This window comes from Stomoxys calcitrans, chromosome 1 (assembly GCF_963082655.1).
Source record: "Stomoxys calcitrans chromosome 1, idStoCalc2.1, whole genome shotgun sequence".
Taxonomy (NCBI): domain Eukaryota; kingdom Metazoa; phylum Arthropoda; class Insecta; order Diptera; family Muscidae; genus Stomoxys; species Stomoxys calcitrans.
Window position 1 is genome coordinate 16,191,469 of NC_081552.1, and position 16,266 is coordinate 16,207,734.

At 36.3% G+C, this 16,266-nt stretch overlaps 1 protein-coding gene across 6 annotated transcripts in view; it reads right to left on the reverse strand.

The window, feature by feature from the left end:
* Positions 1-7,538, reverse strand: part of LOC106094211 (pericentrin) — a 173,254-nt gene extending 165,716 nt beyond the window's left edge. For all 6 annotated transcript variants that reach the window (XM_059360965.1, XM_059360962.1, XM_059360958.1 and 3 more), the window contains exon 1: positions 6,729-7,538. In XM_059360965.1, coding sequence (XP_059216948.1) covers positions 6,729-6,755 — 27 coding nt within the window. In that variant the 5' untranslated portion in view covers positions 6,756-7,538. The remainder of the gene's footprint in view (positions 1-6,728) is intronic.
* Between the last annotated feature and the right edge of the window lie 8,728 nt (positions 7,539-16,266).

The window sequence follows — 16,266 nt, forward strand, 5'->3', positions numbered from 1 at the left end:
CTTCAAAATCGAAAAATTATGGTTATTTACGTACCCATTGAGGCAAAAATGAACTTCGCCGCTGAATACGATTTGAACACGATGAACTTTCTTAACAGAGCACGCACTTTGTTAATACAATTCAATAATTTGCAAGCGTTGTTAGTTTATAACACGATTTATGGTTAAATTGTAGACCAAACTAAAGATGTCTGACGGTGAAACAAAACACGAAACGTACGTGAGCTGTTTAGTGTTGCCAAAAAGATATAATCGCCCTTTATATAGCGCAAATCACAATTAAACGTTTCTTATTATCTGTTATCGCATGATATCGATAACTTATCAGTACAACTTTGCACTGATATTTTATCCAGAACATCTGAATTGCACTGGATAGGACTAAAATAAAGCCCGTCAAACGTGGAGTATATTTGAAGTCAAGATACAACCATGAGACCTCGAAATTTATATCGTCAATACTATAGCTAAAATTTTTCTTCTGTATAGTGTAGAAGCAGGCCACCGTAGCGCAGAGGTTAGCATGTCCGCCTATGACGCTGAACGCCTGGGTTCGAATCCTGGCGAGACCATCAGAAAAAAAATTTCAGCGGTGGTTTTCCCCTCCTAATGCTGGCAACATTTGTGAGGTACTATGCCATGTAAAACTTCTCTCCAAAGAGGTGTCGCACTATGGCACGCCGTTCGGACTCGTCTATTCTTATCATTGAGCTTAAACTTGAATATGTGAGAAGTTTGCCCCCGTTCCTTAGTGGAATGTTCATGGGCAAAAAAATAAATTAATTAAAAAAAATAAAAAATAGTGTAGAAGGCACAGCGGACGAGGCTAGATATATGCAAGTATTTTGAACTTCATGAAAGTAGAATGAATATTTGTGACAGTTGAGATACAGCTTACCTTGTTGAAAGAATTCACAAAGTTTTTTTGAAACAAGAAAATTTTCTAATGCAACAATTTGTTTTTCAACAAAAAAAATTCCTATCAAAATATATAAAATTTTTTCATACAAAAATTTTGCCAAATGTTTTTTTATTAAATTTTTTTAAAGTAATTTCATATTATATTCGTGTTCAAAAACATAATTTTAAATCGAACAGCCCTCTGTCTTTCCCTATTCTCTGATATTCCATATTTTATATTTTTTAACAATACATTAAATTTTGTGAAGATTTTGTGTTACAACATTTTTATGTCATTCATTCCCATGTCTACACCTTGTCAATAAAATATGCCCCCAATTTGTTTCAAAATTCCTACCAACGCCAGGGAACATGTTGTCCCAAATGTTGTGTAAGGCATTCAATGTTCTACGCCTACCACACTTTATAACTTTTCGCTTTCTTTGAACATTTACTTACATATTTAAATGTATATGTACCTACTTCATAATAAAATATACGAAATCGTTTGAAAGTCAAGCACAAAAAAAAACATCCATGAGGTTCCAAGCGGTTCCGTGCACCAACAAAAACAATAATTACAAACAAACAGCAGCGGCAACAGCAAATCAGGCACGAAATAACCAACATGTGTCTGCAACACATTCAAAAATAAGGAACACACTGAAAATGTTGTCAATATTGCGTCCGCAACATTGTAAAACGCGTTGATATTCATTTGAGGTGAATTTTTATTGGTGTTGTTGTTATTGTTTTGCCTTTGTCATTTGTCAAATTTATTTGTATGATGTAAGTTCCCTATAGGAAGTTAAGTGTCCCCAAGTCACCACTTTTGTCTACTATGTATGTGACATTGTCACCAAATTGTCTACATTGTTTTTATTGACAGAAGACCAACTATAATTTATTTTATTATACCCACCACCGTTGGATAGCAGGTATATTCATTAAGTCATTCCGTTTGCAACACACCGAAATATCAATTTTCGACCCTACAAAGTATATATATTTCGGATCGTCGTAAAATTCTAAGGCGATTCAACAATGTCAGTGTGTCTGTCCGTCCGTCTGTTGTAATCACTCTACAGCCTTCAAAAACTGAAATATTGAGCTATATTTGGCACAGATTTTTGATGCACGCTGTTAACTTTCTTGAACAGGCCAAATCGGAATGTATTTGGATATAGGGGCTATATAGACCGATCTGCCCCCTTTATCGGCAATCTAATGCCCATAAATGCTTTATTTTTTTATCAGCGAGTAGATTAAGGCTTCCCGACATCTGACCCAGATATGGTTCAGATTGGACTATATTTAGATATAGCTGCCATATAGACCGATCTGCCGATAAAGGGTCTGAAGCTTTATTTAATACCCGATTTCGCGGAAAATTTAAAATGTGGGTTATTTTAAGCCTCTTAATATCCGACCTAAACATGGTTTGTTCGGACTATATTTGAATATAGCTGCCATATAGACCGATCTCCAGATAAAAGGTCTGAAGCCCATAAAAGCTTTATTCATTACCCGATTTCGCCGAAATTTTAAACAGTAAGTAGTTTTAGGCCTTCTAACATCGGACCAAAATTTTAGATCAGATATGACAATATTTACATATAGTTTTGATATGGACCAATCTGCCGATAAGGGATCTGAAGCCCACAAAAGCTTTATTTACTACCCGATTTCGATGAAATTTTAATCAATGAGTTATTTTAAGCCTCTCAACACCCGACCTAAATATGGTTCAGATCGGACTATATTAATATATAACTGACATATAGACCAATCTGCCGATAAAGGGTTTGAAGCACATAAAAGCTTTATTTAAGGCCTCCCAACATAGGACCCAAACATGGTTTTATTTATTACCCGATTTCGCCGAAATTTGAAACCGTGAGTAGTTTTAGACCTTCCAATATCGGACCCAAATATGGTTCAGAGCGGACTATATTAAGATATAGCTGTCACCTAGACCGTTCTGCCCATAAGGGGTCTGAAGCCCATAAATGCTTTATTTATTAACCGATTTCGCTGAAATTTTAAACAGTGAGTTGTTTTGAGCCTCCCAATATCCCACCCTTAATATGGTTCATATCGGACTACATTTAGATATAGCTACCACATAAAAGCTTTATTCATTACCCGATTTCGCTGAAATTTTGAAACAGTGAGTTTCAAATATGTATCAGAACAAACTACATATATTTAGATATAGCTGCCATATAGACCGATCTGCCGTTTAACAGTCTGGAACACATACCCAATTTCGCTGGAATTAGAATTAGAGAGTTTTTTTAAGCCACCCGCCATCTGACCCAAATATAATAAATATGGGAATGTATTTAGATATAGCTGTCATATATACCGATATGCCGATTAAGAGTCTGAAGCTCATAAAAGCTTTATTTATTACCCGATTTCGTCAAAATTTGAAATAGTGAGTTGGTTTAAGCCCCTCGACATCGGACCCACATATGAGTCAGATCAGACTATATAGATAAAGCTATCATATAGACCGATCTTCCAATTTAGGGTCTTAATCCCATAAAAAGTAGATTTACTGCCTGAAAATCTTTATTTGTATATGAGTTCTCGGGACCTGAATAAAATATGATCAAGACCAGCCACTATTAAAATATTAAAATAATATAACTACAGATATAGTAGTGGAGTTATAATAAAATAGGATGATTATTATATCTTTGTTTAATTTGGTCCAGATCGGTCCAGATTTGGTTATAGGTGTCATATAGAATGATCTCTCGATTTAAAGTCTTGGCCCTATAAAAAGCACATTTATTATCCGATTTCGTTGAAATTTGACGCAGTGACTTATGTTAGGCTTTTCGACATACATGTCCTATATGGTTCAGATCGGTTTATATTTGGATATAGCTGCCAAAAAGACCAATATTTTGTTTCAATATTTTTTTTAATGGAATATGCAATTTTTTTAATTAAAATTTTATTCAATCACCTTTTTTATAACTGTGATTGATATTATCATTTTCGTGATTGAAGCAGTTTCCATTAAAAAATTAATTGGATTAATCAATTTCGTGATTGAAACCGATTTTTTTTATTTTCTGTGTGCATACCCATAAAAATGAACATATTTGTGAATTATTATGCAAATAGGAGCTCAAAGGGGGCTCATATCTGTTTTACGGCTAAGTGTTTCAGGGACGCCTTACCTCATACACTCCCCCTAAACCACACATATATAACGACTATAGCAATATGTAGGGCAAATGTGGTTTTTGGAAGTAGAGTATGAATCGGATATCCACTTTCGGGGCAAAGGGTTTGGCTACTCCAATTCACCACCAAAACCAAGAGATCTAACATCCAAACTTTAATAGGCGGACTCCCCTTACCCTATTTTCAAAAACGCCTGATCTCGGAGATGGGTGGGGCGATTTAAGCAAAATTTAATTTGTTTATAATAACTCAAGAACAGAAATGTGGTATCCTTATTTGGGGTAGGATATCTAGGTAGGAACCACCTCTAAACCCGCCAAGGGGAAATATAAACCAATAATGTAAATGTGGGGCTCAAATAAAAGGTATTTAAGACTAGAGTACGATTCCGATATACCCCTATACCGGACATATTTACCAACCTTAGTAATATAAGGCTCAAATGAAAGGTATTTGGGAGTAGAGCACGAATATGATATCCACATTGGGACAAAATATCTGAAAGGCCGTACCAGCACCCCCATAGCGATTAGATAAAAAAATAGAGTAAAAGAAGACGCAGCGGAGCTGGCCCTTTCCAGCCCAGCTGTCAATCATGTCCTCCCCATGTCTTTCCCATTTCCCAGCAGACTATCTGTTGTTACTCCAAAATTTGTTGTTGATTTTAATAACAAATTTCTCTGAGTGTAAATTTTTTGCAATATTGTACACAAACCTTTGAAGCTAAGATGCAACCATAAAGCCTAGAAATTTAAATTTCCAGACGGAGCGTGACTGGGTGGGCTAGCAAAAATTAAATTGAAACGCTTGACGGAGTATTTAAATTAAAGGTATCAAGGTAGGAATCTGAGGTACAAATCAAATTTAGCACCTGGCCATATCTGGCTTAACACGCAAAAATCTTTTATTGCTAGACATGGCGTGCAAAGCATCTGCCTGTATTTATGTTGCGGAGAATTTCAAACTGATCGGGGTTTTCAATCACATACAGGATTGGGTGTCCCAAATGGTTACAAGATTTTTATACCCTCCACCATAAGATGGGGGGGTATACTAATTTCGTCATTCTGATTGTAACTACTCGAAATATTCGTCTGAGACCCTATAAAGTATATATATTCTTGATCCTCGTGAAATTTTATGTCGATCTAGCCATGTCCGTCCGTCCGTCTGTCTGTCGAAAGCACGCTAACTTCCGAAGGAGTAAAGCTAGCCGCTTGAAATTTTGCACAAAAACTTCTTATTAGTGTAGGTCGGTTGGTATTGTAAATGGGCCATATCGGTCCATGTTTTGATATAGCTGCCATATAAACCGATCTTGGGTCTTGACTTCTTGAGCCTCTAGAGTGCCCAATTCTTATCCGATTAGGATGAAATTTTGCACGACGTGTTTTGTTATGATATCCAACAACTGTGCCAAGTATGGTTTAAATCGGTCCATAACCGGATATAGCTGCCATATAAACCGATCTTGGGTCTTGACTTCTTGAGCCTCTAGAGTGCGCAATTCTTATCCAATTGGAATAAAATTTTGCACGACGTGTTTTGTTATTATATCCAACAATTGCGCCAAGTATGGTCCAAATCGGTCCATAACCTGATATAGCTGCCATATAAACCGATCTGGGGTCTTGACTTCTTGAGCCTCTAGAGTGCGTAATTCCTATCCGATTGGAATGAAATTTTGCACGACGTGTTTTGTTATGATATCCAACAACTGTGCCAAGTATGGTTCAAATCGGTCCATAGCCTTATATAGCTGTCATATAAACCGATCTGGGGTCTTGACTTCTTGAGCCTCTAGAGGGCGCAATTCTTATCCAATTTGAATGAATTTTGGCATGTAGTATTTTGTTATGATATCCAACAACTGTGCCAAATATGGTTCAAATCGGTTCATAACCTGATATAGCTGTCATATAAACAGATCTGGGGACTTGATTTCTTGAGCTTCTAGAGGGCGCAATTTCTATCCGATTTGGCTGAAATTTCGCAAGACGTTTTTTATTGTTGCTTTCAACAACTATGTCAAATAAAGTACAAGTCGGTTCATAACCTGATTTAGCTGTCATATAAACCGATCTGGGATCTTGACTTCTTGAGCCTCTAGAGGTCGCAATTATTATCCGATTTGCCTGAAATTTTGTACGACGGATTCTCTCATGACCATTAACATACGTGTTTATTATGGTCTGAATCGGTCTACAGCCCGATACAGCTCCCATATAAATCGATCTCTCTATTTTACTTCTTGAGCCCCCAAAGGGCGCAATTCTTATTCAAATTGGCTGACATTTTACACAGGTCTCCAATATAAATATAATTTAATTGTGGTCCAAACTGGACCATATCCTAATATCGCTCTAATAGCAGAGCAAATCTTTTCGTATATCCTTTTTTTTTGCCTAAGAAGAGATGCCGGGAGAAGAACTCGGCAAATGCGATCCATGGTGGAGGGTATATAAGATTCGGCCCGGCCGAACTTAGCACGCTTTTACTTGTTTTATTTGTTTTATCATCAAATAAAAAATTCTACCGTCACTTATTTGCGATCTACCCTGATATACAAAATTTTTAAACAAAACAATAAATACCATACACAAATAAACACACACAATACATACCCAATCGTAGACTGCAAAAAAATCCATAGCGGAAAGACCACTAAAAGAACTCAGCCATCAAAAGTGGATCTTATGTGGACTAAAGAGCAAACATTGCACAATCGAAGATTGTTTATAATCAGAATGAGCGAGACAAATTAAAAAAAGACAAGTTTGCACTCTTCTATAGCTTCGAGATGCATTAGCGTGAATGCGTTATTTGGGCGATAGTTGCAGCGTCATTAAGACACCAGCATATAAGACACAAATTAATGGTGGATCCAAAAACGTGACGATGACTTTGTAAATAAAGGGCATTCGGCATTGGACAGTCGAAAAACCAAAACATATGTCCAATGAGGTTTTGTATTTTCGAAAATTAGATACGCAACACATTCACAAGCAAAATGGGGACAATTTCGTCATCAATTTTGAAAATATTTACAACAACAACAAAAAGATGCACCAGAAATGTTGTTTAAAAACACTTTTCAATTAAATTTTTTTATTTATTATTTTTTTAAATATTAAAAGAAACAATTTTTTATTTTCACACTTTTGAGGGTTATAGTTTGCCAACCAAAAAAAAAAAAAGTTCACGTAATGGCCATAACGAAAAGAAAATTGTTCTAAACACTAGACGAGACTGTTTCTACACGCTACAGACTATGGGTTCTGGTTTGTTATTCCATTTTTAAGGTTTTTTTCTTCTTTGATTTTCTTTTCCCTTAACAAAAGCAATAATTTTTGAAAACGAAACTTTTTTTTCCAAATTTCTTTCCCGTAAAAAACACACACGAACGGACGATTGTTCCAAATAACGCGCCAATTGCAACTGAAAATCGTTGAAATAGTTAAAATCGAAATAGCTCCCCCATACAAAAAAATAGCAAATAAAATGCATCCATCGACCCTTCACATCTCGTGAGATTGATTTTCAGTTTCAACGTTTTTTCGTTTCTTTGGCTCTCATTGAAATTCTGTAGAATTCTCAAAATTTTCTTCCCAATTTTAAAGCAAAACAGTGTTGCCATTGTCAAAATTTCATTTTTTTAGAAAATATTCTGAAATTTAAATTTTTGAAGGAATTTTCTACAAATTTCATTTTTTTTAAATAATTTTCTAAAAATTTAATTTTTATAGGAAACCAGCTGAACCGGGCCCGCTCCGCTACGCCTTCTTTTACTTCATAAGGAACAAAATTATCCTTTGAATATTTATTTTCGACATTTAAAGAGTTTTTAGGGAAATTCCATGCTACGAAAAAAAGTAAATGTATATCGCTTGACTGGAATCTGAATCCCATATTATCTTTATTGGTCTATGAATTCGCTCGGAGAGTTAAGGGTCATTAAAGTTTGGGTGTTTGATATACTCCATTTCTAAAATACATGGTCCCACATTTGGATATCAGTTTCGTATTCTACTTCCAAATACCTTTATTTGAGCCCCATATTGCGATGGTCAGTAAATAATTGCTGTTTGTGGGCTGTTTTGGGGGAGGCGTAGACCCCCAGAAAATTGGTCCCGAAAGTGGGTTTCAATTTCGTACTTTTCTCCCCAATACCTTTCATTTGAGCCCCACATTGACGTGGTCGGTAAATGTGCCCGATTTAATGGTGCTTTGGGGGGGTGTGGTGGTTCCCCAAACACTTAGCCCTGAAAAGATATCACCACCGTTCTCTTCCCTCCCCATAATGCTATTGGCCTCTAAATTGGATATCAAATTCGTTTGCTAATCTCAAATACCGCTGATTTAAACCCCTTAATGATATCAAATTCCAAAAGACCTTTCATTTGAGCCCCATATTGCTATGGTCGGAAATTTATTCTGTTTAGGGGGTGTTTTTTTGGGATGGACAGCTCCCCAAACACTTGGCCCCAAATTTGGATATCAGATTCGTAATTCCACACTCAAATACTTTAAGCCCCATATTGTTATGGTCAGTAAATAAGTCCTGTTTGGAGGATGTTTTGGGGAAGGATATCAAATTCGTTTTCAACTCGCAAATACCTTTCATTTGAGTCCCATATCACCAAGGTCGGTAAATATGTCCGATTTGGGGTGGTCTTCCAAACACTTGGTCCGACAGTTGGATATTAGATACGTTTTTTTATCCTAAATACCTTTCATTTGAGTCCCATATTGTCCTGATTGGTCTAAATATATATTTGGTAGGTTTTGGGGGTGGGACGGCTCCCCTAGGTACCCCATTCAAAATTTAGATACCAAATTTTTATATCTACGTTACTATAAGAGGGGAGAATCCGCCCCCTCTTCAGATATCAAAAAATTTAGTACCCCATTTTCACCACGAGATCATTATGCACCATCAGTGAAAATTTCATGAAAATCGGTTCAGCCGTTTTTATACCCTCCACCATAAGATGGGGGGTATACTAATTTCGTCATTCTGATTGTAACTACTCGAAATATTCGTCTGAGACCCCATAAAGTATATATATTCTTGATCGTCGTGAAATTTTATGTCGATCTAGCCATGTCCGTCCGTCTGTCCGTCCGTCCGTCCGTCCGTCCGTCCGTCCGTCCGTCCGTCCGTCTGTCTGTCGAAAGCACGCTAACTTCCGAAGGAGTAAAGCTAGCCGCTTGAAATTTTGCACAAATACTTCTTATTAGTGTAGGTCGGTTGGTATTGTAAATGGGCCATATCGGTCCATGTTTTGATATAGCTGCCATATAAACCGATCTGGGGTCTTGACTTCTTGAGCCTCTAGAGTGCGCAATTCTTATCCGATTGGAATGAAATTTTGCACGACATGTTTTGTTATTATATCCAACAACTGTGCCAAGTATGGTTCAAATCGGTTCATAACCTGATATAGCTGCCATATAAACCGATCTGGGGTCTTGACTTCTTGAGCCTCTAGAGTGCGCAATTCTTATCCGATTGGAATGAAATTTTGCACGACGGGGTTTGTTATTATATCCAACAACTGTGCCAAGTATGGTTCAAATCGGTTCATAACCTTATATAGCTGCCATATAAAAAGATCTTGGGTCTTGACTTCTTGAGCCTTTAGAGTGCGCAATTCTTATCCGATTGGTATGAAATTTTGCACGACGTGTTTTGTTATGATATCCAACAACTGTGCCAAGTATGGTTCAAATCGGTTCATAACCTGATATAGCTGCCATATAAACCGATCTTGGGTCTTGACTTCTTGAGCCTCTAGAGTGCGCAATTCTTATCCGATTGGAATGAAATTTTGCACGACGTGTTCTGTTATTACATTCAACAACTGTGCCAAGTATGGTTCAAATCGGTTCATAACCTGATATAGCTGCCATATAAACCGATTTTGGGTCTTTACTTCTTGAGCCTCTAGAGTGCGCAATTCTTATCCGATTGGAATGAAATTTCGCACGACGTGTTTTGTTATTATATCCAACAACTGTGCCAAGTATGGTTCAAATCGGTTCATAACCTGATATAGCTGCCATATAAACCGATCTTGTGTCTTGACTTCTTGAGCCTCTAGAGGTCGCAATTATAATCCGATTTGCCTGAAATTTTGTACGATGGATCCTCTCATGACCATCAACAAACGTGTTTATTATGGTCTGAATCGGTCTATAGCCCGATACAGATCCCATATAAATCGTTCTCTCTATTTTACTTCGTGAGCCCCAATGGGCGCAATTCTTATACGAATTGGCTGAAATTTTACACAGGCCTCCAACATATAATTTAATTGTGGTCCGAACCGGACCATATCTTGATATCGTTTTAATAGCAGAGCAACTCTTTTCTTATATCCTTTTTTGCCTAAGAAGAGATGCCGGGAAAAGAACTCGACAAATGCGATCCATGGTGGAGGGTATATAAGATTCGGCCCGGCCGAACTTAGCACGCTTTTACTTGTTAAGTCTATAAAGAACACACAAACAAACAAACACAGCGCAACAATTTAATTTTTATATATGATAGACTAGCTGAGCCCGGCCCGCTCTGCTGCGACCGATAATGCTATGTTGGAGAAAAGTACTCTTAATTTGAACATTTCTACCGAATCTCAGTTTAAAATGTATTTCAATTTTCCTGTGGATTTTTCTACTCCCAAATACCACTTATTTTAAACCCCAATAAGTAAATGCCTTGTTTGAGGGTGTGGTGGATCCCCAGAGACTTGGTCTCAAAAGTGGAAGTCAATTTCGTGCTATACTCCCAAAGACCTTTCATTTAAGATCCATACTGCCATGGTCGATAAATATTTCCGATTTGAGGGTTTTTTCGGGGGTGGGGTGACCCACGAAACACTTAGTCCCACAATTGGATATCAGATTCGCTTTATACTCTCAAATACCTTTAATTTGATGCCCATACATAGTGTAGTGATTGGTCTATAAATCCGTTTGGTGGGTTTTGGAGGTGGGTGGCCCTCCTCGGCACCCAACCTTAGATTCTGATACAAAATTTTTGTTTTTTGTTTTTGTTTTGTTGTTTGGTTTTAGGTTAACGTAAGTGTACAAACAAAATTTCGCTTACATCGCCCTACCCATTTCCGAGATCTGGAGTTTTTGGAAATTATTGTTAAGGACCGTCTTAGAGTGTGAAAGTTAAAAAATAAAACCGCAAACAACCGAAACGAAGTCATAACGAAGATAAATGCTGTATGATTAATTTTGACCACTCTGACCTCTTTCTGTTCACGTTGGCTTCTCCAAATTAGCGCCATTTACTGACTGTTTTCAATTAGATAGACTAAATCCATTTGAAAACAGCCAGTAGATGGTGCTAACTTAAATGTTAGTGCTACTACTACTCGCTTGGAGTGGCTTAACGCCTATAACATTGATTATCATGTGGTAGATGTCTATAAATGACTATATGACTTACTATTTAGTCTTTGTTTAAATCAAATTGCTATATTAAACGATTTTCTGTGGTAAAGAACTAATTTGCCAGTCTATATATTTGGTGCGGTGGCGATAGTTCTTACTATTAAATCATGTAAAACTTTTGAACAAATAAGTATTGCCCAGCAGCAATCAGTTTGGCATTGTCTATCGATGAGCTAAAAATGGTTGCAACCTTAACATTAAGGTTTGCAACTACTTCTATCACGCGGAACGTCATAATTTTGGGGGTATGACGACCTACATTTGTTTGTGTCCCCACACATTAATTAAATCACACAGTGTGCTGTAAGGTAATTATGATTAATCGACTGTTTTAAGGTGAGGTGGCCCGCTAGATATATGACGCACTCTACTCATCTATCTCTATCACTTGATTCCCCATTGTTTTAATGGATCAAATAACCTATTGGCGGCGATTTTAGGAGATGAAGAACCACCTAGATTATTGGACACAAAATTTAATATTATATTCGTAATCTGCTCCCAATTGCCTTTTATTTGAGTTATTACATCAAGCTATGATCAAGTAATATTCCCATAATATTATCGGTGGTTAAGTGACCATCAATTACATGGACCTCATTTTTTATGAAATATTCGTAGTCTACTCCCGAATACCTTTCATTTGAGTTCTTTTTTGACATGTATGTCCCATATGTCTGTTTGGGGCAAATTTTGGAGTTAGGCGACACCTTGGATACTTGAAACCAATTTTTCATATTATTGGGTTGCCCAAAAAGTAATTGCGGATTTTTCATTTAGTCGGCGTTGACAAATTTTTTCACAGCTTGTGACTCTGTAATTGCATTCTTTCTTCTGTCAGTAATCAGCTGTTACTTTTAGCTTGCTTTAGAAAAAATGTGTAAAAAAAGTATATTTAATTAAAGTTCATTCTAAGTTTTATTAAAAATGCATTTACTTTCTTTTAAAAAATCCGCAATTACTTTTTGGGCAACCCAATATAATCTCTAATAGCTTTAATTTGATAGGCACATTGTCAATACTAGTCCACTTTTTAAAGGGTGGTGTTTTTGGGGTTTTTGGGTATATCAACAAATTATAAAGCCTATACCTCCTTCCCGACCATATTCGTAATCTACTTCCGAATACCTTTCTTTCGAGTCCCATATTGTCATTATCGTCCAATAAACCTATTTTAGGGTGTTCTTGGGTCGGGGCGGCCCCTACTTACTTAGACCCATTTTTGGATATAAAATTCGTATTCTACTTCTGAATACCTTTCAATTGAGTCCCATACTGTAACGATCGAACCACTTTTATTTTTGGATCGTACTTTTGGGGTAAGGAAGAGGATCGGCCCCCTTCCGATATAAACAAATTATAAAGTATATACCTCCTTCCTGACCATGTTCGTAATCTTTTCCGGAATACCTTCCATTCGAGTCCCACAATCTGTGTTAACTTCAAAGAAATCAGTTAAGCCGTTTTTGAGTCTATTCGGAACAAACAAATTTACAAACCCACAAACAAACACAAATTCATTTTTATACCCTCCACTATAGGATGGGGGTATACTAATTTCCTCATTATGTTTGTAACTCCTCGAAATATACGTCTGAGACCCCATAAAGTATATATATTCTTGATCGTCATGACATTTTAAGTCGATCTAGCCATTTCCGTCCGTCTGTCTGTCGAAGGTACGCTAACTTTCGAAGGAGTAAAGCTAGCCGCTTGAAATTTTGCACAAATACTTCTTATTAGTGTAAGTCGGTTGGGATTGTAAATGGGTCATATCCGTCCACGTTTTGATATAGCTGCCATATAAGCCGATTGTGGATCTCGACTTCTTGAGCCATTAGAGGGAACAATTCTTATCCGATTTAGCTGAAACTTGGCATGAGGTGTTCTGTCATGATTTCCAATAACTGTACTAAGTTTGGTTGAAATCGGTCAATAACCTGATATAGCTGTCATATAAACCCATCTGGGGTCTTGACTTCTTGAGCCTCTAGATGGCGTAGTTCCTATCCAATTTGGCTGAAATTTAGCATGACGTGTTTTGTTCTGACTTCCAACAACTGTGCCAAATAATGTTTAAGTCGGTTCATAACCTGATTAAGCTGCCATATAAACCGATCTGGGATCTGACTTCTTGAGCCTCTAGAGGGCGCAAGTATTATCCGATTTGACTTAAATTTTTTAAAACGGCTTCTCCTATGACCTTCAATATACGTGTCAAATGTGATCTGAATCGGTCTGTAGCTTGATACAGCTCGCATATTTTTCTTCTGGAGCCCCTAAAGTGCGCAATTCTTATCCGAATTGGCTGAAATTTTACACAATTCCTTCGACTATGGTCTCCAACATTCCAATAGCATAAGAATTATATGTTTGCCTAAAAAGAGATACCGGGAAAAGAACTCGACAAACCCGATCCATGGTGGAGGGTATATAAGATTCGGATTTTAAGATTTTACTTGTTATATATATATATATAGATTTCTGATCATTTAAATTTTATTGGAAATTTTCGAAGAATTTCATTTCATTTTCAGAAAATTAAATCTCTTTAGGAAATTATCCGAGCTTTACATTTGTATGGCAAAACTTTTCAAAAATCTGCTTCTTTAAAAATGTCTAAAATTTTGTGGGAATTTTTTTAAAATTTAATTTTTATGGGATATTTTCTAATATTTTCATTTCTGTGGGAAATTTTTTCAAAATTTTATTCAATAGTAAATTTTCCAAATATAAAATTTTTATGGGAATTTTCTGAAAAATTAAAATTTTATGAAAATAGTATGTTTTAGGAAATTTTGTCAAAATTTCATTTCTTTACGAGAGAAGTATGCCCTGTTCCTTAATGGAATGTTCATGGTAAATTTAGTATAGGAAAATTTCTGAAAATTTTGTTTCTATAGGAGATATTTAAATTTTTATGGGAAATTTTCTGAAATTTAAAAAAAAAATTCAAACGTTTGTAATGGGAAATTTTCCGAAAATTAAAATTTTTATGAAACATTTTTTAAAATTTCATTTGTTTTTAAAGGAAATTTTTTAATTTTTATGGTTTTAAGATTTTATGGAAAATTTTCTGAAATTTTGAAAAAAATTGTCAAAATTTATTTTTGGAAAATTTTTCGAAGAACTTTCAAAAATTTTAATTTTTGTGGGAAATTTATCAAAATTTAATTTTTAAAGGTAATTTTCTGAAAATATTATTTCTTTAAGAAATTTTCTGAAAATTCCATTTCTTGAATTTCACTTTAATTGAATATGGCCACTCTGTTGATATTCCTGCACTCACTATTGAGCGTTCCACAGTAGGACGGACAAAAACCATTTACTCCCCATTTTAGCAACTACTGCTGCTACCACAACTTCTCTCCCTCACCAAATTTTTCATTGGGGTCATTGTTGTTGTTTTAGTTTTCTTTAAATGGAATTCTTGTGGAAAATTTACATATACAGCATACGCCGCTCATCATCCATGCGACTGCAATACGAGTCGGAAAAAAAACAAACAAGTAAGAGCGTGCTAAGTTCGGCCGGGCCGAATCTTATATACCCTCCACCATTGATCGCATTTTTCGAGTTCTATGCGCGGTATCTCTTTTTAGACAAACTTAGAATATTGAATAAGAACTGTTATCATAGTGGAGCTATATCAAGTTATAGTCCGATTCGGACCATAATTGAATGCTGATTGACGTTGTAGAAATCATTGTGTAATATTTCAGTTCATTCGGATAAGAATTGCGCCTAAAAGGGGCTCAAGAAGCAAAATCGGGAGATAGGTTTATAAAAGAGCTGTATCAAGCTATTGATCGATTCAGACCTTACTAGGCACGTATGTTGAAGGTCATGAGAGAAGCCCTTGTACAAAATTTCAGCCAAATCGGATGAGAATTGCGCCCTCTAGAGGTTCGAGAAGTCAATATCCCAGATCGGTTTATATGGCAGCTATATCAGGTTCTATATCGATTTACGCCATACTTAGCACAGTTATTGGAAGTCATAACAAAACACCTCATGCAAAATTTCAGCCAAATCGGATGAGAATTGCGACATCACTTGGCTCAAGATGTCAAGATCCAAGATCGGTTTATATGACAGCTATACCAGATTATGAACCGATTTGAACCATACCTGGCACAATTGTTGGATATCATAACAAAATACGTCGTGCCAAATTTCATTCCAATCGGATAAGATTTGCGCCTTCTAGAGGTTCAGGAAGTCAAGACCCTAGATCGGTTTATATGGCAGCTATATCAGGTTATGGACCGATTTGAACCATACTTGGCACAGTTGTTGGATATCATAACAAAACACGTCGTGCAAAATTTCATTCAAATCGGATAAGAATTGCGCACTCTGGAGGCTCAAGATATCAAGACCCAAGATCGGTTTATATGGCAGCTACATCAGGTTATATACCGATTTTAACCATACTTTGCACAACTGTTGGATATCATAACAAAATACGTCGTGCAAAATTTTATTCCAATCGGATAAGAATTGCGACTTCTAGAGGCTCAAGAAGTCAAGACCCAAGATCGGTTTATATGGCAGCTATATCAGGTTATGGACCGATTTGAACCATACTTGGCACAATTGTTGGATATCATAACAAAATACGTCGTGCAAAATTTCATTCTAATCGGATAAGATTTGCGCCTTCTAGAGGTTCAAGAAGTCAAGACCCAAGAT